This window comes from Notothenia rossii (genome assembly GCF_949606895.1).
Source record: "Notothenia rossii genome assembly, chromosome: 4".
NCBI lineage: Eukaryota > Metazoa > Chordata > Actinopteri > Perciformes > Nototheniidae > Notothenia > Notothenia rossii.
Genome location: NC_136902.1, coordinates 58,064,394 through 58,091,210, shown reverse-complemented (window position 1 = coordinate 58,091,210; position 26,817 = coordinate 58,064,394). Strand labels below are relative to the sequence as shown.

The 26,817-nt window shown below is 41.7% G+C and overlaps 1 protein-coding gene across 1 annotated transcript in view; it reads left to right on the top strand.

Moving 5' to 3' along the window:
- Positions 1–18,546: 18,546 nt before the first annotated feature.
- tyw1 (tRNA-yW synthesizing protein 1 homolog) overlaps positions 18,547–26,817 on the top strand; it is a 212,019-nt gene continuing 203,748 nt past the window's right edge. Inside the window, exons 1-2 of the mRNA XM_079673788.1 lie at positions 18,547–18,689; positions 18,973–19,100. Coding sequence (XP_079529914.1) covers positions 18,593–18,689; positions 18,973–19,100 — 225 coding nt within the window. The 5' untranslated portion in view covers positions 18,547–18,592. The remainder of the gene's footprint in view (positions 18,690–18,972; positions 19,101–26,817) is intronic.

Here is a 26,817-nt window from a genome sequence, read left to right as displayed (position 1 = left end):
TCACAGCTGGTGTCCGTGTTGCTTGGGCACCGCCGTGCATAAGGAGGGATCGCGGCTCGCACTCACTAAAACCCCGGCCCTGACTATTTATAGGAGGTTACAGGCAGTGGTGTAGTCTACTTTTTTGTAGTGGGTATACTGTAATAATTGTATTCATCCATCCTAGAGTGACGGATCGCGGAGCGACACCTCATGAACACCATCACACTCACTAATGCATAGACTAGTCTTGAGACTGTGTTATCAACATCTCAATGTATTATAAACATTTTTATGTGACTTTGAACTACCAGTGACATTAACAATAAAAAAATAAAAGAATGAACAATGATGGAAAAAGCCCACTTATCTTCTAGGGTTGAACAATTAATCGAAATATTCATCAAAATGTCAATATGGCCTACTGCAATTTTCAAGTAATATACAATAAATATGGTCATGCTACAGATGTCCTGACCATCACATCATATTCTACACTTAACAAAAACATCTTTGTTTCACATAGATCTGCACAAATATCACACAATAATCATTTTCAACATATTTTTCAATGCATTAGATATTTATTCAAACTTGTTCAGCCCTATTATCTTCCATAAATCATTGTCAAACTATGTACTGTATCAGCTTAAATGAACAAGCAAACATCCTTGAAGTGCTACAAGACAAATTAGCTTCAAACAAGAAACCAATTAACAAATATGCTTCACCTCAATAAATGAGGGTTGAAAAAGCACTCAACATGTCCATACTGGGTTCACTGTGTTAGTCCACAAGCCCTGAAAAAAGGATGGAACACTTCTAGACATAGTCTGGTAGTCTACAGAGTTTTCCAGATATGTTTGTACTCAGGCAACTGAGGTGTGCATTGCCTCTTTGCTTGCGTGGCAGAGCGATGGCTTCTCAGCCATGTTGTGACGTACTTCCTTGGCTCAAAAAGTGTTACAGGGGGCCCATTGATGCTGATCATCATCAAATGATTACATTTGACAACAACAGTGTCAATCTGTTGTCTGTGCATATATTGTTCATGAGACTGAAGCCCCTTTCACACTCAGCAGTGCTGCAAGGGATGGTCTTCATGCATTGTATGAGTGGCTTTAAGCTTTCAGGCTCACTGTCTGGGTGCTCAAGGAAATCTCTCATACCATTTACTGCTTGCTCTTCACCAAGATTGAACCGCCTACAGAGTCGTTTCACTTGTGCCTCACCATGCCGTATGCCAGGGGTTGATGGCCAGTTGCCTGTATCCAGAACACTGAGATCATGAAGCATTTCACCATCAAATGAGAGGCGCTTCTCCAAGTTGTGGATCAGACTTTGTAGGAATTGTTTTGCATTGATTGGTGTGAGCTTTGCATTTGACTCCAAGGGAACAGATCCTAAATGTCCCAACGCTTGTGCAGTCAGTGCCTCCTCTAATTTCTCTCCTTGGGTATCTTTGAATGATTCCAGCACTCTGATGGTGCGCTTTAGAAGATGGTCTGCTCTCAAGAGTGTGACAGAATGGGCCTGGAGTTGCTGAGACAGGTTTGCAAGTTCAGACAGTGCATCAAACATGAGTCCGAGGTCACAAAGGAATTCCTTGCTTTGCATTCGACGTGCCAGGCCTCTATAAGTTTGTCTCTCTTTGCTGCTTCTTGTTTGGTCGCCTGCAGCATTTTCAAAGTGTCTATTGAGTGCTTCATATGATGTCCACACAGCCTTTACAGAACGGAAACTGCTGGCCACCCATCGCGTACTTAAAACTCTGCCAATTTTCAGGACTTGCGAGCCCACTTCTTGTGCTGCTACCAGAAGCTCTCGTGAATTTTTATTGGACTGACTGTAAAGATTTTGGATCTTCTCTAGGAACACTTTGAAGTGGTTGACTGCCTGAACCTCATCCACAGCATCAGATACAGCCAGTTCCAAACGGTGGTTCATGCAGTGCCATGTGAAGAGGTTAGGGTACCTTGCTGTCAGCCTGGTTGCCACACCAGAGTTCTTGCCTAACATGACACTGGCTCCATCAGAAACAAATGAGACCCAGTTATTTTGAAGCCACTCTTCAGTGAAGCCTGCAGTGTCCAAACAGTTCAGCAGAGCTTCTTCTATATCCTTTGCCCTTTGGCTCTCCAGCTCAACCAGCTCCAGGAACAAAAATTCAGGAGTAGCTCCATCCACTGAGGCTTTCAAGTTGACAATCATTGCAGATTTGTGGCTGTAGCCTCGTCAATGAGAACAGACAACTTGCTTGAAGACGTCACAATACTGTGAACTATTTTTTTCTGCATCTCTTTTGCTATGTGTTCTACAATTTTTGTGGAACTGTACCTTGAGTGCAGACTAGTGCCCATGTTGGCACCATTTTTCTCCTGAAGCTCAATGAGACTATCATGGTCAGTAAAAGGTTGGTTCATCTTCGCAAGATAGTATGCTGTTCTGAATACAGAATCTGTCTCTGCAAATACAGTCTCTGACACAGCTCTCACCAAATTTCCCACTAAACCCTGTCCACCCTTCTCCGTGAGCTCCTGGGCTATTTTGTGTGCTCTGGACGTCTCATGTCGTCTAATCTTGTTTCTCACAGAGGCCAGAGATGTTGATCTGCTTGAATCTGAGGACTGGATCTTAAAGTGCACCCACTCCTCAGACATAGACACTCGTTGTTCTGTGAGGACACCTGTTCATTTTGTAGCGCTGCAAAGAGCACAACCTGGAAATAAACAAAACCATGATACAAGTTTGTACCAATAACATCTGCAGAAAAGATCCAAGATTTACTCAAAAGTATTTAATAAACTGCTCACAATATTTACATCATGGCTAACAAATACATGAAAAGCAGATAAAAGGAGAAAAATGTTCCACTTTTTCAATAGCTAATTATTTGACAACTACTGATAACTAACATATAGTAATGTAATGGTGCAAATGTTTTAAATGCACTTTTAACATGACCATGAATTAACTCTCATTTGCATAGTCATTGACTTTATGAATTTCTGTTGTTTAGATCAGCTTTCCTTTGCATGTGTGCTGACATTTACCTAACTTTCTGTCTCTCCACTCTAACCAAGGATGCCTGTTCTTAAATTCCATAGCCTGACTTTCAGTCCACAAGGCTGGCCAGGAGCTCTCATCTGTGTCCGAAACAAGGAGATAATATAAACATTGTGTTCTGTTTATGACTGCACATACAAACACAAAGCTACACACACACACACACACACACACACACACACACACACACACACACACACACACACACACACACACACACACACACACACACACACACACACACACACACACACACACACACACACACACACACACACACACACACACACACACACACACACACACACACACACACACACACACACAGTATCTCGCTCTCTTCTCTTTCGGTAGCGCTGGTGGCTCGTTCTCTGTCACCTTTAGGACAGCCGCCTGACCTGGCTCTTCTTCTGTAGTGGTAATAGGGGAAAACGTCGGAAAACATTGAAATATTGTCGTCTGTTTTCGTTTCATGTTTGCTTCCTGTTTAGGGCTCCGCGAACTTGAATGGTGGACGGATCAAATTCTGATAACGTTAGAGAAACGTGGGGTTTGTCAGAGCCGAACAGAGTGTGTTGCTGTTGCCTAGCAACAGGCCACAGGCGACGGAGGCCCCAGACGTCCAAAAGTATTAACACAGAAGGGGCGAAAGCGTGAAAGCGCAGTCACAAAATGATGTTGTTACGTATCATCGCTCATTTTTAAGAAGGTATACGGAAATCACTGGCATTTTCTAGTGGGTATACGGCGTATACCAGCGTATCACGTAGACTACACCACTGGTTACAGGCCTCCCGATCCTGACACTCGAACATCTTTCCTGTCTGGCTGTCTTCGTCGCCGGCAGTTCTATCCGCTGCGAACGACACCCTCCCACCCAAAAGAGTGCCGAGTCACATTTAGTGTCCTCCAACCCCCATTCACAGTTCTCCACTGCCTTTTCTCTCTCAGCTGTCAGTTTCCCAGCTGTGAGTCCCTCCGCTGATTAACACACCAGTTTCAGTTCAGTTAATCAGTGCCCATTCGGGGACATTCACATCACACTTTCCCCCCTCTTGTCCAAAAAGACTCGTCCTCGAGTCACTACGGTGCCATTTCGTAATCTCAAAACCACACCGGTAGCTTCCGCTGTCGGCCCGAACGTCCACCCCCTGTCGACGGTGCTACCGACTCTTCCCTTGGAGACTCAGACACAGCCACCGCGTCTGAAGTCACTGGGAGACCAGGCAGGCCCCCGGAAAGAGAGGCTGGTCCCTCGGCGGATAGGTTTCCTTGCGAGGCTCCTGCAATTCGTCCATTGTCCCCCACGAAAGGGTTAATGTCCTCAACCACAGGGTTCTGGTCCTTCCCCCACAGGATTCCGGTCCTCCCGCACAGGGTTCCGGTCCTCCCGACTTGTTAGTGGTGTCCTCCCTCCTGCAGGGGCCTCCAGGGTGGGCTGGCGAAAGTGGACCCAACTGGCACCGAATTGGACCCGAGGACGCCGACTGGTCCCCGCTTGGGGACTCATCTGTCCCTCGACTCTGGACCCAGAAGCTGGAGGTGATGGTGCTGTTAAAGAAGAGGTAAAGGGCTTAAGTCGATTGAAATGGACAACAACCTCTGGACCACCCTCTACTGGCACAAGCCTATAAAGCACTTTTGTCAACCTATCCACCACTCTAAATGGACCCTTGTACCTCCTCTGCAATTTCGGAGACAACCCACGCTTCTTAGCCTTATTCCGCACCCAGACCAATTCCCCCTCAGAATAATATTAGAAATTAGCCCTGAAGTCATAGGATGTTTTCTGTCGTTCTGATGCCTTAGCCTGGTGCTTCTTTACTGCCTCTATTACAGTACACAACGTCTCCCTCAGTTTAGACGCATACTCATTCGCTGGAGCAAATGACTTTTGGTTGTCCACATTTAGCATGATGTCAACAGGCAAGACAATTTCCCGTCCAAATAAGACCTGATATGGAGTGAAAGAGGTACTAGCATGTACACTGCTGCGGTAAGCCAACATCACATAAGGCAACAGAGTGTCCCAGTTTAACTGATTATCCTCCACATACAGGGCCAGCATAGACAAAAGAGTACGATTAAAACGCTCAATCAACCCATCCGACTGGGGATGTGCGGGACTTATGGATATGCAACAGTTCACATAATTCCTTAAAGAGTGTGGACTCAAAGTTGCAGGATGACTTGCACTTGTGACGCAGCATCAGAGTATAAAGGTGGAATTCTCACTAGTCTAGACCCCTGCATTTGAAGCTGATTCCACACAGGGGAATATCTCTGAAGTTCAGGGTCTTCTGGCATATGACTGTCAGCCCGCTTCAATTATCCGCCGCAACTCGGTGTCATCCATCTGGGCCTGAGCCAATTCATCCATCTCTTCTGCCTGACATGGCGCTGAAGCTGAGGGGGTCTCTTGTACTGCACCCACATATTGGGTTACCATGCTTATGCCTCCCTGGGAGGGATTCTGATCACAATGTGGCATTTGTTCTAGAAAAGCTGGTAGCCTGGAAAGAGCATCAGCATTACTGTGGAGCTTGCCTGGACGATGGATGATCTTATATTTAAAATTTGCTAGCTGTTCAATCCAGCGAGCCAACTGTCCCTCCAAGCCCTGAAAATTGTGCAACCAACGCAGAGAATTATGGTTGGTTCGCAAAACAAACTCTTTACCTAAAAAATAGTGTTTAAAGTGCTTTGTAAAGGTCACCATGCTCAACAGCTCCTTTTTGGTAGTTGCATATTTACGTTCTTGCTTTGTAAGGGCCCTGCTAGCATATGCTATAACTCGCTCTAGCCCTCCCTCCTCCTGAGACAACACTGCCCCAATTCCAACATCACTTGCATCTGTATCCAAGGTAAACGGTTTACTGGGGTCAGGATACGCCAGGGATTCAGGATACAGGATTCTATCTTAGCAGGGTCTGGCATCACCCCCCCTGCAGATATGTCATGGCCGAGGTAATGGACCTGCGTGGAGAACAAGTTACACTTGGATGGTTTCACTTTAAGATTGGCCTGCCGGAGCTTCTGGAGCACGCCATCCAGGCGGGTCAAATGCTCCTGAAAAGTCTGGCCAAACACAATAATGTCATCCAAGTAAACCAAACAAGTAGTCCATTGCAAGTCTGCGAGGATCAAGTCCATCAACCTCTGGAAAGTACTGGGTGCATTACAAAGACCAAAACTCAGGACATTGAACTCAAACAGCCCCTGGCGTGTGATGAAGGCAGTCTTGTGGCGATCTTTAGGATCTACTTCCACCTGCCAATAGCCACTCACCAAATCCAGTATGGAAAACCAACAAGCATGACTAAGACTATCCAAGGCATCGTCAATTCTGGGAAGGGGGTAGGCATCCTTTCTAGTAACATCATTGAGTTTCCGATAATCAACACAGAACCGAAGCCCCCCTTGCTTCTTTTTCACTAGCACCACAGGTGCTGCCCATGGACTACAGGAAGGACGAACAATACCATTGTCCAGCATTTGCTTAAAATTTTCAGTTACTTCTTGCTGCAAGTGGAGGGGAATTCTTCGTGGGTGCATCTTAACAGGCTTGGCATCCCCTGTGTCAATCTCATGCAAGATCAAGGTAGTCCTGCCTAAATCAGTCTCCCCACGACTAAACACAGAGGTGTTGTGGTGCAGTAACTGTCTGATTGCACTAAGCTCCCCAGGGGAAAAGCCCTTCTCTTCCACCCCAAACTGTTTCATAAGCATGTCTACTGTCCAAGACTGATGTACGTCTCCGCTATCACCGTCTTCGCACTGCTTCACTTCCTCCCCCACCTCAATGTCGGTGAATAGCGTGCCCACTTTCATGCCCTTCTTTAATGTTCACGCTTCATTGTTTACATTGATAACGCGTACTGGCAGCAGGCCCTGTTCAACTTTGCAAACCACTCGGGCTACCAATATGTAACAGTGTCGAGGGAGAGAGGTGGAGGTTTCCAGCATCCCTTCCGCATAATCCCCCCACCCGCTCTGGACCTGACCCCAAATGATGGCCTCGCTACGTGGGGGAACAATGGTATCAGACTGCACAGTAACCACTTGAGGCTTTAATGATGGGTTAAGATCAACCAGGGGAATTTGCTTGTCCATAATCTGGCAAGTCTTTTTCCATAGATCAACCACAGCTCCATATTGCGATAAGAAATCAAACCCAAGCAGGATCTCTTCTGAGGGAATATCGGAGACTAAAAACTCTGCAACAAGCGCAAGGGAATCAAATTGACATAGTCTGCCAGCACCCCACAATATGCATGCCCCCAACATTTGCTGCCGTAGCCCTGCCTGTATAATTCCCCAAATCACACCCTCCTTTAATAACAGAAAGCCACAGCTGCTTAGGAATTATAGAGCATGAGGCTCCAGTATCTACAGATGTAGCGATTCATTTCAGACAGTTTGAAACGCGAGGGCCGTGATTGGTACGTGATCTGCCCTTGCTCAAGGGAAAACCTCCAGCTTGACTTGAGACCGCCCCCGTGATAGATAAATGTAATTATAATGAAGCCAGCTGCAATGGATCATTGATCCACCAGGGGGTGCAGTGGGGTTCCACACTGGAGCTCATGTGAAATAAAGTGAGATACAGTATGCTGGATGTACAGCGGAACTTTGTTAAGATCCATATGTCACGGATATCATACTACTGTGCTAAATAAGAGACATGTAATAATTTACAAAACATCACCATGTTGTTATTTAACAAAATAATTTTGTTATTCGAAAAAAACGAACGGGAGGAAATGCAGCCCGGCTCTCGATTTTTAATCCTAATTTAATCATCATCTTCACCACGATCATTTATGTTTATGTTTGCCGAATTGACATGAAATCACTGACACATATGAATATACTGTATTCAACTTCATTAAAACGTTATTAACGTGCCTAAACTCAGTAATTCACCAAAAATATGTATATTTTAAATGGAGTTTCGTCGGTCGATCAGGATCCCAAAGTGTAGTGGAGGGATCCTCATCTGGATGAAGGGTCCTATTTTCCCCATAAAGAACAAGTCGCTGCAAATTATCCCGCTTATTACATGGCCACATTCTCAACAAAGTAACGACATGACTCCCAATATTAATTGAAATGCTTTTATGGATTTAGAAAATGTTTTTATTGATTTAAAAAATAGTTGTATGTATTGATTTAAATTCACATGCATCCGCTAAGAAAAATAGTCAGTTGTTACCGTTTTTTAAACAGTCTGAATGAAACGGCAGCTCTCAGCTGTGTATTTACACAACTAATGGCCCATCAACCACAGCTCTCTCCCCCCCTCCTCCCCTGATCTTTCTTCTCCAGCAGCTAAATTAACAGTAGGTTACTCTGAGTGACCATAGACTGTATGTGACAAGCTTACAGTTAGTGACGTAACAACACCATAAAAGCTGGTGGGTTGAAAGCAATACAGGAGGTAAAAATAACTACAATAATTGTGACTTATTTATTGTGGCTTTTATGTTTTTAGGTATAAAATGTTATGTAATTCAGGCTTATAGTTCACCCTTCTCTAAAAGCCTTCAACAATGACAATATTCATTGTAATTTAATAAATCCTTCCAACACACATTGTAAAAAATAGCCTACTGTAAGTTAAGAAATCATTTCAATATGTACATCTTCTGATGTAACAACAATAACATTATAAATAGTAACATAGCTGAACATGGTATTGCACATTTAGCTTTGAGTGTTACTGACCTGAGAAATATATAAAAGCATTTATTTCAAATTGTGGAGCAGTCAGTTTATAATTTCGGCAGCACTGTTGAGCATTTTGAAAATGTATTTTTTAAGGCCTCTGTGCAAGGCTTAAGTCTTTTTATCTTTATAGCCACATGGTGTAAAGTAACTAAGTTCATAAACTCAACAAGTACTATACTTGGGCACAATTTTGAGATACTTGTACTTTATTTAAGTATTTCAATGTTTTGCTACTTTGTTCTTCTACTCCACTACAATTCAGAGGCACATGGTGTACTTTGACTCCACTACATGTATTTAATACCTTTAGTTACTTCACAGATCTGGATTAATTAAGTAAAATATAATCAAGTGTTAAATCAGACTTTAGTTCCACCTGGAGTAAATCCACAAGCTACCCTGCAGTATACAAAGTCATTCAAACTAGCTGCACCTTTAGCAGCTTTGAGAACACTTTCATGATCAATCATTATAAAACATATCATATCTATTATTCTGAAATGGACCAATCTGCACAATGACTACTTTTACTGTCGCTACTTTCACTATATTTTGATGATAATACTTTTCTACTTTTAGTTGAGGAACATTTTGAATGCAGGACTTTTACTGTAACAGAGTATTCCTACACTCTGGGCCTATTACTTTTAGTCAAGTACAAGATCTGAGTACTTCTACTTTTGATCAAGTACAAGACCTGAGTACTTCTACTTTTACTCTAGTACAAGATCTGTGTGCTTCTACTTTTACTCAAGTACAAGACCTGAGTGCTTGTACTTTTACTCAAGTACAAGATTTGAGTACTTCTACTTTTACTCTAGTACAAGAACTGTGTGCTTCTACTTTTACTCAAGTACAAGATTTGAGTACTTCTACTTTTACTCTAGTACAAGATCTGTGTGCTTCTACTTTTACTCAAGTACAAGATCTGAGTACTTCTACTTTTACTCAAGTACAAGACCTGAGTACTTCTACTTTTACTCAAGTACAATATATATACTTATACCACCTCTGTTTATAGCCTATGAAAAAAACTATTAGAAATAGAAGGCTAAAGCTAACGTTAGCAGATAGTGACAATGTATGCTAGCTAGCTAGCTCAACGATTCCTTAAATAATATTGCCACAGAAAAACTTTTCAGTTCACATCACGCTCTGCCGCTCCGACAGGGAGCTCTGCTCTGAACACCTGAACAGCCCGTTCTAACAGCTGTTCACCAGCGGTCCAGTCTGTGCCACAGTGACTCCGGACGCACAGTTAATATTAACGAACGCACCCGTAGGTAATGTAGCTGCTGAAGCTAGACCATCATCTCGGAGCAGCAGAGCCTTATTATACATCCATGAGCAGAGCCGACAGGCAGGAAGACTCGAGCACACAGCTCGTACTTCATTATAATATATAAAAAAAGAACACCATGCGTGTCATGATGGCACATAACAGCTCACGGCCGCAGATTACTCCGGGTCCCAGCCCCCCCCATACCCCAAAAATATTTGTATTGCAGATCTACATGAATCACACAAACGACTTATTTTGGATTCAAAACAGCGAATTTCGCCGAAAGGTGACAAGTTTGCATCACTGAACATAGACAGAGCACAACTGAAACATAACATCTGAAACGATGTAACAACATAATACACTTGTGGGGATGCAGCTTGGGATGTGAGGAGTGAGGGACACGGCTTAGAACGGGCGTGTCGCCTGGCAGGACAGGAGAGTGTGTGCACCAGTCTGCCTTGATCTATGAATTCATGTCCGTGACACTCACTGCTGCCCACAGCTGTTTTATAGAAGGAAATTCCTTCACTTCATGAAAGTGTTTTAACCACACACACCTCTACACACACACAACGGGTGTTATTTTCCCCATAAGGAACAAGTCGCTGCAAATTATCCCGCTTATTACACGGCCAAATTCTCAACAAAGTAACGACATGACTCCCAATATTAATTGAAATGCTTTTATGGATTTAGAAAATGTCTTTTATTGATTTAAAAAATAGTTGTATGTATTGATTTCAAAAATAGTTGTATGTATTGATTTAAATTGACATGCATCCGCTATGAAAAATAGTCCGTTGTTACAGTTTTTTAAACAGTCTGAATGAAACGGCAGCTCTCAGCTGTGTATTTACACAACTAATGGCCCATCCACCACAGCTCTCTCCCCCCCTCCCCCCTTGATCTTTCTTCTCCAGCAGCTAAATTAACGGTAGGTTACTCTGAGTGACAAGCTTACAGTTAGACACAACACTGTCATTGCAAGTGACCCTCAGTTAGTTGACTTTTATGTTCAACTGCTAAATTCGTTACTGATAAAAAAAGGGCTTCTACTGTACCTAATTACCTTAACACTAGAACCGCCAGAGGTTTTTGTATAGGCCTACCTAAACCTGTAAAATCCCGCTATTAGAATGCAATTTTTAACAACATAGGGTGCTACATAACACACTTTCAGGAAAAGTCAGGGACTGGGAGACTTTAATATTTTATTGAAAAAAAGTTACATTGCACACACACAACACACATCACACAAATTGACCTGATTGGCGGTTCTAGTATTAAATAAACTCACTAATTAATGAAACCATTTCAATACGCATTATTCTTATTCTTATCATTCTTTATGAGCGCAGAAATAGTCTTAAAATCAGATCTGTTTTTTAAATGGAATCTGACGGCAGGCAGTTAGCTCTGATCACCTATGACAAATGCGCCGCACCTAATCGCTTGCCATTCAGCCACAGACACTGTTCGAAATGGGGGGGAGCTAGGAGTAGCTTGGCTCCCCCGAAGAGGGAGGGAGCTCCCCTGAAGGCTGACTTTGAGATAAATAGGGGGAGCCCAAAACAATCGTGCATATTTGTGTCACACAGATTAGAAATGTTGAGTTTCTGTAAATAACAGTTCTTGAAATAAATAATAGTTATTGTTCATTACAGTTTCTGAATATTTGTTTTATATTTGTGAATATGTCTGGGTGTTGCCATCTGTATGTGGCGGCGCTGCATTCTTACTTACGTTGCTATGATTATGGCGGTGATGCCGGCGCGGTATTTGAAATGTTCATATTGATATTTTTTAAACTCTGGCTGTGTAATAAAAAAATATGGCAAAACGAAAACAGCCAAGCGTCACAGCTTTTGGATTCACAAGCAAAGAAGCGAAGGAGTCTAAAAATGACAACGTGAACGGAAAACAACTTTTAGTTGGCCGGCTGTAAGCGGCGTTAGGGTCGAGTTTGACAGCTCCACACCGAGGGAGAGGCCTGCCGATGCGGAGCCTGAAGAGGCTTCAACAACGGCCACATCCGCCGGCATAGTGACACCGTCTGTATTAGTAGAAGAGTGTTTTTATAGCAATTGATCGCATCCGCGCTGCTGCGCCAGTCAACAGAGCGTGCGTGTGACATATTTAGTAGCAGGATGTGCTCTGAAAAATAGGGCTCCCCGAAAGCAAATGGGTAATTCGAAAACTGACAGAGCTCCCTCTATACAAATCAAACTGTAGAAGGTGTGAAAGCACCTATTGTTTTAAATAATGGTCGGAATGTGACCTGTGAGCCTTCTGAATTACCGTGGGACAGCACATTCTAAACTAAAATGTTCAATCAATAAAGTAACATCTTATCTTATCTTAATAATATCTTCATATTAATAATAATAATAAATCATACAGTATGTGTCCGAAAGGGAGCAGGAGGAAGCAAACACAAAAATATACTGCATATTAAAGCAAACCATTGTAAAGGTTAAAGTATGAGCATAACAAATAAAGAAGTGTAATGTAAACATTTACATTATAATTATGATTATTTAATATATAAAGACTATATATTATTGAATTACAAGATTAGATATACTTTAGTTGATCTAAAATATTGATGTGTTCAAATGCTCTTCAAAACACAACTGAAAGTCCATGAAACTTGTCTTTCTGTATTTGTGAATGAAGCGCCATCTCCTGGTTAAAACCTGAAATTGAAAATCTGGCAACGCCCTCTTGGAAAATAGTGGGAGGGCTTAACATTCCTCTATACTAGAGATGTTAAGATTCACCGATTCGCATCGGTGCACCGGCATAAACGTTCAAGATGCGAGTGCACCGGTTGAAAGAGTGCACATCGGCTACAGTTTGGGTTGAACTCGCGATGCATCGATTGCGTAGCGTCTTTGCATCGGTAAAAAACCGATTCATTCATATAAAATCCCCTCATCTTGTCAACGTTCAGCAGAGACGATCTTTGATATTTGCTTCGCCACTACGGAGAACGAGAGTCTCAGTTATCAACACACACGGAAGTTGAGGAGAAAGAGAAACACAGCGCAGCGAAAAATACCTACAAATCAAACGTTTGGCAACACTTCGGATTGTTCAAGAAAGACGGTGTAATAGTCATTTATGCTATATAGTTGACCGCAGGTCATGGACAGTAATAAGGTATCCGTAGACCTTTGTATGAGGTATCTTTATTACTTAACAGGTCTACAGCCATGATACATAGATCCGTCCTAGATGCGGACTTGCATACACACAGTATCACTCCGCAGCCGCACCCCATCAGTAACGTCCTGATGGTATATGTGCGCGGCACTATTACTACAGACGGTCAACTTGAAAAATCACTCGCAAATTGTTAACGATGCCGAGCCGCTTTAAAGTACACAAGTAGTACGAGGAACTTAGCGACGCACATAAAGAGGCGACATGGGGTCTGCGGCTGAAAAGAGAAACCTGAAAGTGAGACATATGAGTTAAATCACTCAGTGAGGTGTTCTGTCAGAGAGAGGTGTTTAGCTTACAGCAGCCTGTGACGGCCAATAATAATTAAAATGTCTTCCTTAATGTAAGCAGTTATGAAATACCTGTTTGTGAAAGGTTATTTGTTTTCTTTATTGTTCAGATAGAAACCAATGCTTTCTGCTCACTGGTGTGTTAGCCTCTGAGTGTTAAGCACATCAGGCTGGCAGCTGTATGGGCATTGCTCTATGGTAGCTGTTATTTGCACATTGTTAATCATGAGCAATGCATCCTTACATTGTTTAACTGTGAGGTGTTATACAATTGTACTCTGGAGAGCTTTTAAAGGTAAAAAAATAAACGGCATGATGGGATGTGCAGTACCAAATATGTAAAGCACTTTTTTGTTAATGTATGATTTGCTGCATATAAGGAATAAAACAAAAATCCTCTGTCGTACCATATTGAAGTATCATTATTTTTGCATCGTGTTGAATCGCATCGTATCGCCCCGAATCGCATAATGTTGAATCAAATCGTATCGAACTGTATCGCAACAGGGGTGAATCGTATCGCATCGCATCGCCTGGTGTTTCAAAGGTATCGTTAATGTATCGTATCGTGGTAACGTATCGAGATGCGCATCGCATCGGCCTCAGTGATGGAGATGCACATCCCTACTCTATACTGGTCTTTGGCAGGCCGTAGGCAGGAAGCTGTAAGCTGGAGTCCGAAATTCAAGTACAAGTACATGACAGTCAAACCCACCTATTTTAGCTTTAAGATAGCCAGAACCACCCTTTCGACTATCAGGGACCTCAGTGGATAAAGCAGGGGGGGCGGACATTTGGCCCTCTGTGCACGCCCCCTCTAGTTTCCCTGTAGATAAGGACAGTCCCGCCGTATGTGACGATTACAGCCACACTCCCAACATCCTCTCATTCGCTCAACGTCCTGCTTGGGTGCAGGAACACGCAGGGCCGTGGGAAGTAGGGGTGCTGAGGGTGCTGCAGCACCCCCTGGTGGAGGACAGGGGAACTACACTTCCACAAGATTAGATACAAATATAATCAAAAAAAAAAGAATTTTCAGCCTTGATGTAACAACATTCATAATTAAGTAAAGATAACACCATTTTCACCCCGGTTACATTTTCCATTTGCCCTGTACAATGGCCGCTGTAAGTGATGAAAGTGGGGGATGTTGGCTTATCAGGCGCCCGCAGCTCACAGCCAGCGTGAGAGAGAGAGATAGAGAGAGGGGGTGCACCGGTACCGGCGGGGAATGTTGTTAGCTTCTGCTGCGCTAACGGATATAAGAAGCTGTTTCTACAATAATGTGGAGGGAGAGCTCTCCTGTCAGACTGAGAGGCTCAGTGAGGTAAAGGACTCCTAGATAGATAGTTCACTTTAGTTTAAGTTATCTCAGTGGGTCTCAAACGTTTTGATCACAATTTATGTAAACAAATATTTCCAAGGCACTCCTCTATAATTATTAGGATAAATAAAAACAGGTTTGAAATCATTCCAATGTATACTGTAGGACAGTAAACCAAAAATATTGTTTAAAACTGGAGATATTTAACAATATGCATAAATTAATTAATGTTAACTGATAAAATAAGATATAAATGAACCACAAAAATAAAAGTTAGCCTACATTTATTTGTTATTGGCTATGGGTTATTGGATATGTTCAGATACGTATTTGATTATTAAAATGCAAACCGATCTTTTTCATATGGGTGTTTTAGAGTTGTATTCCCTAGATCAGTCTCTAGTTTGGGCCCTCAAAGTGCACCAGATTGAAGCATTTTACTTTAAAATGTTAAAAAAAATCTTCCCGGACCCCCCTAGAGGATGTGAAGTCCACCCCCCAATTAAAACATGTTCAGGCAATACTAAATACATTTGAAGCCTTTTTATATAAGCTGTCCGCCATATCAATACGTTTCTCTGTTTGTAGTGTATTGGTCTTTTGTAGAGGTTTTTCATTGCCAGCTAAAATCTTGCCTAGTGCAGCAAATTGGTGAAAACCGGCCCTGGTGTCATCCCCACAGCACCCCCCATTTGAAACATGTTCCCACGGCTATGGGAACACGTGTTTGACCTAGGTGAGGGGAGGGGCCTACCCCTGGTATTACAGGGACAGCTTGCATTGGGTCCACTAGAGCCTGTACTGAAACTTTCAGTGATTTAACTTCCTGTCACAAACCCTCTACAACCCCCAAAAGTGCATCAACCCGCTCATCACTGGCAGATTTCTCCGCAACCACGCGCACTCTAGCATCCGGGGCTGTGTAACCACTCTCTAAGCCTCTGATAAGATCAAGTTCGGCTGCAAGATTAATAGCATCATCCAGTGTTGCAGGCTTGGCGCTGCGAAGGCTAACGCGCAAATCTCCACCTCCCACCTGTGCAACAAAATGGTCTTTGGCCAACAGATCTTGTGTGTTAAGGTCTGCCGTGGGATACGCTCTAACAACCAACCGCCGCAGCGCAATGCCAAATTCATGCACAGTTTCATTATGTAACCTCCGCCGTGAAGAGAATGTAGCCCTGTTCTAGTCGTCACTATCACACGGGTCCAAACATCTTCCCATCGCTTCTTTCAACAAGATATAGTTAACTTTAGCCGTTGCTGACAACCCACTGTAAACTTCACGTGCCCTGCCTGACAGAAGGAGACTCATGAATTTTTGTCTTAATGGTTCATCCCAATTATTAACATCAGCAGCCATTTCAAACTGTTCAGCCCAATCTGACCATTGTCGTCCCGTTGTGTTACCAGTAAAAGTTTCAGGCATAAAGATTGGCCGCGGAGTCATAGCCCGGCCATTTCCATTATACAAAGGGGCAGCGTGTGGCTGACTCGTACCTGCCTCTGCAGGTCTCGGTGGATTATTTTCCGGGTCTGACATTTCCCTGTTAGATCCCACCACTGCCACCAGTGTAATATATATTGGATTCGCTCAGGTGTGGCAGGAAACACTACCACTTTCTCAGAACCTTCTAATAAATACAGAGGCAGCTTTTTACAAAATATAGGACAATCTTTATTTTACCCACAACAGTTCACTGGTAAGAGGAGAGGAGAGAACAAGAGGAAGCGAGTCCACGGGGCACCAGAAACCCCCACTAGACTGTGGAGTCCACTTTTAAATACACTTCAGCAGGGCTAGTTTTACTAGCATTTAACGCGGCATACCACACTAAGAACATGGCATGCAAACACCCTCTGCCGGAGGCACACAACTAGGCAATTATTATTATGAACACACACTCACTAAAACCCCGGCCCTGACTATCTATAGGAGGTAACAGGCCTCCCGATCCTGACACTCGAACGTCTTTCCTGTCTGGCTGTCTTCGTCGCCGGCAGCTCCATCCGCTGCGAACGACACCCTGCCACCCAAAAGAGTGCCGAGTCACATGTAGCGTCCTCCAACCCCCATTCACAGTTCTCCACTGCCTTTTCTCTCTCAGCTGTCAGTTTCCCAGCTGTGAGTCCTTCCGCTGATTAACACACCTGTTTCAGTTCAGTTAATCAGTGCCCATGCAGGGACATTCACATCACAATACACTAAGAGTTAGACCTAACACACTTAGCTAGTAAATCTACTCTGGAACAAGCTAAACTAGTTATAAATATATGTATTCTTTACTGTCGGGTCACTTATTACAGGTTCAGCGAGCTGCACGATACTGACGGGCTGTCAGGAGAGGAAGAGGAAAAGAGAGCACCCCGTTTATTTTTCCCATTTTATTATCCAGAATTACTGTATACCTTTGAATAAAGTAGTTAATCTACTATTAGTAGTTTGTTTAAATGCACTAATTATGTTTTTCTTTCCTCCATTAACATAAAAATAATTCTCAAGTACCCCCTGCAGTACTCCAACGTACTCCTAAGGGTCCGCGTACCCCCATTTGAGAACCACTGGTGTAGACCATATATCTATGGTGTAGACGCCTTAACTAGTGGAATGCATTTCCACACAGAGGGAAAGAGCTGCTTCTGATTATCTATGAATTTGGAGTTGTAATCTCTTTGTACACTACAGCCAGTCCAAAATTAATCCTTTTAGAAATCAAATGAAGTGTCATTCTTTTAAAAGGTTGATGGTAGAAGATTTTTGAAAGTTCAACATGTAAAACGATTAAAGCTGGGTTTTGAGTCCGACCCTTTGGATTTGTGAATATGATATTTGCCAATAATAATTAGAAGCTGAATAATATAGTTCATATTGTTATCAATTCCATACAACAAGAAATACAACATCACATCAAATAAACGAATATATAAATGAATACCCAATTTACAATTTATAAAGTTTTAATATCCGTCCAAAAATACCATTGAATAATCACAGTGAAAAGAAAGATGACATAGGGTATTGTTTCTCTATACGAAATGACATAACGAATATCAATAATCAATATTAAGGTTATATCTTTCCAATACCTCTTAAGCGGGGTCAATTCTTTACAAAATCTTAAAAGATACTTATTTTACTTTATTATTAATAAAATATTTATTTCAAATACAACAGGATTTCTTCCCACCATAGATCATTATTGAAGACCAGAATAACTTTGCAGCAGGAGCTGTAACAAGCATTTCTTATGTGTCCGTTTCTACATGTATTCAGACAGGCGGCTGTGGTGACTATATTGATGCCAGATTCAGATGTTGACGAGTGTATTGAAAAAGACGTGTCTCTACTGCCCTCAAGTGGCCATGGTGAGAAGTTGCGTCAATAAGAATCAATACAGAGGGGATTTTTATCCTTACACTTCCGGTCATTACTTTCAAAATTAAATGACCAAACTGTAGCAAGCAGAAACAAATGGACTGTTTGAGATGGGTGTTTAATAGTTAAAATAGCAAAATAAACAAAACACTCTCCTTGCTTGAAACGGGAGTTTTCAATGCGAGAAATAGATAGAATTTTTGACACAATCTCCCCTTTTTAAATGTCGCATGGACCGCCTTTAGCGTCACAACAAAACACAGAACTACACTTCCCAACATTCCACAAAACATGGTTCCACACAACATCAGCTGCAAATGACTTTCTATTTGAACACACAATTAACAGCGACGCTGAGTGTCTTCAGAGTTATTATGCTCTGCATAAGTAGTGTGTCTGCATTGGAAACTGAAGGTACGTTAATTAAAAGTGTTAACGGAACTGGAAACGAGCTTAGCATCATGTTTCTGCTAGTGTTTGTACTATTGTTAACTAGCATGTTTGCTAGCCACCCGCCTTTATTCAAGGCAGGTGAACTAAGGTTGGGGATACATTATGTTAAGTCCTGTTGCTACTCTGATATAAGCCACCGTTGCTCAATGAACGTGTACACTTAGGGAAACTTGTTAACCTTTATTATTCATATTATTTGTCTAAAAAAAAAAAGATGACCAAACTTGATGTATTTCCCCCCCAGGCTCACAGAATGCTCTCGGTCGCGGTGAGAGCTATCTTTTGTCGGTATGGCAACACCGGCTGTACCTGTACTCCGCCGCTGCTCTCCTCTTCGGGGTCTGGTTCCTCCTGAAGGTGGCTCTGAACAAGGTAAGGTGCTACTGCTCACATCCCTGTGTGTTCCTGTTTGCATTGATGAACAGTTTAGTCAGTGGTAGCTGGTAGCCTACTCAGTTCAAGATTCAAAGTATTTTATTGTATACAGTTTAACCAAAGGTGGGAGAAGTACTCAGATCTTGTATTAAGTAAACGTAGAAGTACCAGAGTGTAGGAATACTCTGTTTCAATTAAAAGTCCTGCATTAAAAAAATGTTACTCAAGTAAAAGTATCAATATCAAAATATACTTAAAGTACCAAAAGACAGTATAAGTAGTCATTGTGCAGATTTACAGACAAATTCAGAATAATATATATGATATGTTTTATAATTATTGATCATTAAAGCAGCTAGTTTGAATGAGTTTGTATACTGCAGCAGGGACGTGCACAGACATTTTGGGGGGGCGGGAGCTCAAGTGAGAAATAGGACACTTCCCATAATCATTTATAAAAAATGTTTTAAAACAAAAAGTTAAAGTGGACCCATCATGCTATATTTGAATAATATATTGTAGGGCCATACCTATATACAAAATACCAAACAGATCATGCATTTTAGCCATGCCTAATTTTTCTCTATTCCAGCCCTGTTTTTGCAAGGGCTGATTCTGCGACGTAGCTTTAATGCAAATGAGCTGCAGCTGACCACGCCCCCCTGCAGGAGAGGGGGGCGAGGCACGGTCCCGGCACGAGCGTATGCGAATTTGTAAAACATATGCTAATATTGTTCATGAAAAATAAATACTGGTGTATATGGTTTCATGCAAAACTTTAAAATGACCGCTCAGAGGAGAGGATTTCTCATTTTTCTAACCGCCTGCTGCTTCCCCTCCTCTCTCCTCGGTTCCCCTCCTCAGTCCTCCGCTCGCATCTCCTGTGGGCGGGACTAAGTCTCGAGGATAGGAGTCGAGGAGGGGAAATTAGAGTATTGAGAAACCTCTACAGACTGTAATGAGTGCTAGCCGCTAATTAGCCAAGTCCCATAAACGGAGCTGTGCAGCGTTGTGTTTTCCCCCCCTCCTTGCAACAATTGCGCACACATACACACACTGTTGTATCCTAACAGTCTTGCACACACACACATATGTATATTTATGTGCGCAAAAACGTAATAAAGACTGCTGAATCACATCAAGTCTCATCTACATGCTACAAGCTACATGCTACAAGCTACTTAGTAGAGATTAGTGATGTTACGTATTGCGCCGAGACTTCGGAGCGTGTGTCATGTAATCACAGAAGCTTTTGTGAAGCATTTATCGAGGCTTGTATCGTTTTGGGCCAGTGACATCATCGATGACAAATGAAGCCTCGCTGCCTGTCGATACCACGTGATTGCTTCACGAAGCGATTCAGATCGATTGAACCGTTGAACCAAAACGCTCATAATACCCATGGATGTATAATAAGAAGTTGAACCATATTTAGACCCTCCAGAAAAACGCGATACTGCGTTCGCAGAATTTACTGCATAATTAGCAAAATGAAATAAAAATAAATAAATAAAAGGCCGCATATTTATCAAAAGGCCGCATAATCCCCGCATTTTTCCACACAAAGTTGAGGGAGAAAAAAGGTAACTCGTCTTGACGTGAAGTAGTGATGATGATGATGATGACGCGACGTCATCAGCCCGCGCATCACAGAAGGTAAACAACACCGTAGAGTGAACGTGTGGAACTCACACGAGAGAGAAAACACCAAGATGAAAAAATCTGATCCATCTCATTTACCGACGAACATTTTTGCTAAAGACCGGGCAAAGCAATACCCCGATGTATTTCATGAAAGTGGGGGAAAACTATTCTGCACCCAGTGCAACTGTGTGTTGGAGCATAAGAGAAAATCGACGGTGACGACTAGGGATGGGTACCGAATCCCGGTATTAAACGGGCCCCGCGGCTGAATTATTAAAGACCTTGGTACCGCTAAGCTCCGACGTTATCGGTATTTTTATCGGTACTGGAGACATCTAAAAAATATGTCATATGTATTATTGCTACACAAACATTATATTGCAGTTTTACTGTCGCCAACTCCGTTTCTAATACACAAAAAGACTGCAAAATGTGTCCATGATTATTTTTAGTATTTTCGATCTCTCCCCCGCCTGGTTGCGAGGGGGCGCGGTGCTAGTGGATCGCCGGAGCTGTTAGATTAACATTAACATGCTTATTGTAGTTCTAAGTGCAATGCCTTGCGGCCTGTAGCACCATCCTTGAGGGAGCATATGTGTGGGAGGGAAAGGAGTGAGCAGACTTTCAGTTGCGCGCAATTAAAGAGACGTGTTACCATGGAAACCAAACAATGGTGTAGCTGTATTAAAGTCTGAGTGGAAACAGTCCTGAGTAAATCTGATTTTGTCAGAAATCGGGAGAAATGCGGGAGAAATATGACCCCGGGAGGAAACCGGGAGAGGGCAATGAAATCGTGAGTCTCCCGCGAAAATCGGGAGGGTTGACAAGTATGAGCAGCACGCACGCACGCACACACTCGGAGGAGATGGCGGAGAGATGGCGGAGAGAACGCGCTCCGAGGTGAGGTTAAACTTTACCCGTCTCGATGTGGACAATGCTCGTTGCCAAAAGTGCAATAAGAGTTTAGCATGTAAGGGCGCACGAGCAATTTTTCTAAACATTTAGCAAAAGTGCACCACATTCAGACGGAGAAATGCACCGTTTTCAACTGTCCTTCTCGTAGCTCTGTAGCCCCATCCACGAGTAACGGTTCCACGTCAGGTGTTATGTATGCTAGCAGCAACACACGGAGTTAACTCAATTATACAACCATGGGTTAATGATTAGAGGAAACTGAGTTATTTATTTAGTTAAAGTTTCAGCTATTCTGTTTACAATTCTGTCATCAGATTATTTAATACGATTTGTTAAAACATTGTTGTTTCTTTTGATGTGAAATATTATGTATTTAATTTAAATAAAAAGCAATGTTAGTTTTATTCACAATTTGTTTAGCTCGTTTACCTTTTTTTTTTTCTCCAAAAGAACAGATAAGAGTACCGTTAAAAGACCGGACCGATAAGCGGTATCGATAAAAGTAGTAGTACCGTTAAAACCTTAACGATACCCATCCCTAGTGTCGACCCACTTTGATTCATTCAAACATTTGAAAATGCTTTCTGCTGCTGCGGACAAGAAAGCCAAACAACTCACGTTCACCGAGGCATCAACCTCCAAAACCCTTTCAAGGGCTACAAGAAACGAAGTGAGTAGCCTGTTTGTGTCCAAGCCCAATTGCTTTTACAATAAATAAACATTGAATGTGTTTAATTGAATAGGAAAGGGGTTTAACGTTAATGTGGCAGGTTGTGTGTGAGAGAGAATAAATAAGACAGCCCAATATTTAAAAAAAAATCTATTCTTTTTCTCAACTTTCATCATATTTCGCAATTTCACAGCATAAAATCACATAAAAACCCTGCATGTTTAATCGCATAATCAAGGATTTTAGCCCGCATAAGCAAGCATTTTTGCCCGCGTTTTTCTGGAGGGTAATATTACCCCTCCTGTACCCGGGCCCGGTGACACGATGGAATCAAGAGAGCTCAGACCCTCACTTATATAGAGGTCGGAACATGCATAAATAAATGTAGGAATACAAAAATGAATAAATATGGTTCAGTGTTTTCAGGGAGATTTAGTGTGTCTGCTATGGCTCAGCTGGAAACAGAATGACCGCAGGGTCCCTGGTTCAACGACTGAACAATACGTATTTTTTGTTGTTTATAAAAGCTACAGCTAAATTAGATAATGTAGTTAATAAATGTATTCTTTGATATGGTTTAGCCTTTCTCAGGCTACAACATGGTTTATTGAGGAATACAAATGCCTCTTTGCAATGTTTACCAGCCTCCCTTGGCTTTTCAATCACAATCAACTGGAATAAATACAATATTGTTAACATTAAAATATGATTTTATGTTAGTTGTTTAGAGTTATTCTAAGGCTTTACTCATTGGGAACTCGGTATGAAAGAGAGCACACTGTTGAGATGTCCAATCTGCCTGTTTTACACACTTTGACCAAGAGGGGGGTTTGTGTTCAAATGAAGCCCATGATGAAGCTTCATGAGATGAACCCTTTTGCGAACCAATTGGCTGGAAAGCTTCAAAGCTTCATAAGGCTTCATCTCAACATCACTAGTAGAGATAACTAGGGATGTAACGATATACCGAATATCGCGGTATCGCGGTAAATAAACGTCCCAATACCGTCGTGAGACTGACAAAATCTACCGCGATTTGTTTATTTTTATTTTAAACACTATTTTTTTTTTAAAGCTTTATTTAACCAGGTGGTCCCATTGAGATCATCGATCTCTTTTTCAAGAGAGACCTGTCCAACATGGCAGCAAGTAGGTTACAACATGAACATAAAACAACAGATAACACAAAAGGACATCGTATTTACAGGGCTACATTTACACACTTAGAGACATTGACAAGTACCAACAATATATTTATATCTCGCCCTGTCAATAAGCCTCACCTTCTTGGCAAAAACTGTATTGTTTTTAAAGTGGTGGAGAGACAATGCACAGTTTGACCCACTGCTGTCACCCATGGCCAAAGCATATCTCTCCGTCCCACTGAGGTGGCGTTAGACTTTTTCGCTGTCCGTCATTTTGACAGACAGGATCGTAAAATATCATAATCCCTTTATGACGGATAAAGGGGGGCGGTGTTATGCTGTGTGTGCATGCACCTCGCGGGAGTGCGCACAGCGTAAAGCAAAACCTCCCAGACATATTGATCTGTACGGCAAAGTACGGTTTGGAAACTATATAATTTCCTTTTGGAGGGCATTCATAACACGGCATAACACCAGAGCCTCGCTGCGGGGAAACTTTTGCGCTGTTCCGAGTTTGTTCTAATCTGTCAAAATGACAGACTGCTTTCAGATTTTTCCGTCATTGTTAAATAAAATATTCGGTTAACGCGACCACTGCTGTCCCAGCAACATCAGTACCAAGCGAGAGAGTTTTTTCCAGAGCAGGGGATATTGTAAATGCCCAAACATCCCAGCTTATAAATACCTGGAAATGTGGACATTCTCATATTCCTAAAAACCTGTCTGATGATGCTGAGTGAGTGACTAGTGAGTTTCTAGTTGAGTTACTTGAAAAACTAAAGTGAAACTTGATGTATTGTATTGAAGGGTCTGATTATTAGCTTGTTTATTTTTGAGATGCAGTGGCACAAAGTAAATGCCTACTTTGTTTGGTAGTACTAGTAACACTGGTTTTCTTGTTCCAGTCTGTTACTGTCACTTTGTTTTTGACACTTTAAAATACTGCTATCCTACTAAAATGCTGTACAAATCAGATGTATTATGTAATAAAGAAACATTTTCCGAGTAAAAAAATATTTTATTGAAAGAATAAAAATTGAATTTTTTTTCCCCTTTATTATTCAATATCGCGATAAATACCGTACCGTGGACTTGTTATCGTGAGTTTTTGGTATCGTTACATCCCTAGATATAACCATCAGGAAAAGCACGCTAAATAAAAAGGAATGCAAATATTAACATGGAAAAATGTACAGCTTCCAAATTGGATGTGTCCTGGTCCCGGATGGTTGGCATTGATCCAGTTTTTAGCCTTAGATTGGAAGCATATCCTCTTTTCACTTGAGGGAAGTTGATAAACATGTCAGAGGTAAAATGTTTAGAACACACAAGCAGACATTTGCCGAGGTGTTCTGATAGGTGGAGCGTTGCCCATGTAGACGGAGCGTCACCGCCCACTATTCCGGGCTGACGTTGGGTCGGATGGAATCTATATCCGCTCGTTGTAGCCCCGTTTTTAAAAGATTTGGGTATGGAGGAAAAGAGAAGGTTGTATTTTCTGACACTTGGTGAGTTCCCTGAAACACCGGGGACACATATTCATGTTTAAAAAACGTACAAAAGTGCATTTTGCATGATAGGTCCACTTTAAATATAGTTGCACATCTCTGACTTACTGACCAATTTATTTTAATACCCTCACACTCAAGCAATTGTTTAATACTCAACAGAATTCTACAAAATAATCAGCTAACACAGAGACAATAGCCGCTTTCACACCAAGTACTTTACCGTACTTAGTTCCCAGCACTTAGTTCCCAGCACTTAGCCGATCGCGTTCACACCGGAATAAGTTCCCTCGGGGAAGATTACGCAAATGAAGCCGCTGACGTCACTTCTTCTTCTGCTTTGGGTTTACTGGCAGGCCACAAACAACTTCACGGCATATAATGCCACCCGAAGTCCCCGGCCGGAAGTCCCCGGAGTTGGGGACTGGCTTCAGTAGAAGCTGCTGGGACTCTGCAATTCGCTCAGCCAATCCGAAATTGGAACTTTTTTCTCCCCAGGAAAGTACCACCTCTCTAGCAGGCACTAAAAAGGGGGTACAAGTTCTCATGAACTAAGTTCTCTTTTTGGTGTGAACACAAAATCCCAGGAACTATCGGAACTCAACGGGAAAAGTATGGGGAAAAGTACTCCGGTGTGAAAGCGCCTAATGGTCTTCTTTAGTATTCACTACGCACAAGAGCAGACAACAAACTATTACAATTAATAGTTATTACATGAGCACACAACGATCAAAATTATGAAGTTACTGTTTAAGGCAGGACATTACAGGCAAAAATAACGTTTTTTCATGTACTTGTACATTTTGTTATTTTGGTCTATTTTGCTTCCATGTTTTCTTTCACTCTAATGGAAAGAAAACTTCCAAAAAACACATATAAATGGTGTTCGTTTTACTACCATGTCTGAATTCATCTATAGATTTAAAGCTTATCTGAACATTTAAATATAACATTTCAGGGGAAAATACTGACTTGACGTAAGTAACTATCTGGGGAAGTTGTGAGGTGCTATGTTTGTTTGTTGTTTTATCCTTTTCACCTGCCTTGGTAACTGCATGCAAATTAGCTGATTTTAATTAGGCCTAGTTAACACCTAATTGTGGCGATTGTGATTATTAGATACACATTTTACTGTATTCACCTTTAGTGTCTCCCCTAAGTCCTACAGTACATTAGCCCATGATAAATTGCCTTAGCTAAACCTTGAGCTAACTTATCCATTACATTCTACCAGAAACGTATATTTCCACATCTAAATATACTGAAGACAAATTATTTATTTATTTCAATTTCAATATCAGGTCATATGGAGAACATGTTAAACTGTTAGGAACACATATTGTCCCATCAGCATGTTTTTATTATTGAATAAAATGAGTTTTACCCTTAAGATGTCAGGCCCTGTCACAGACAAATGTGAGTACGGTAGAATGGTTTCCTAATATATTCTTTTTAATACAAGTAACATTTTCCCATTGATCACATGTCCCTGATTGTATCTAAAATGTTTTTAAAAAAAAATCCTTTTAAGAATTCTGAACAACCTATCAGTTAACTGTAGTGGACGGTAAGGAACGAATAATCCCCAGGCAAGGCAAGTTTATTTATACAGCACATTTCAACACAAGGCAATTCAAAGTGCTTTAAAAAAAATGAAAGACATTAATAGCATTTAAGAAACATATTATGAAATGATTTCTAAAAAAACTCATTTAAAAGCAATGATATAAAATGGCATTTAAAAACACTAATTTAAAAGCAAAGATACATGAATTACAGTTACAATGCAGTGTGAGATACACACATCTGAACGAACCCCCCTTTGGAAAATT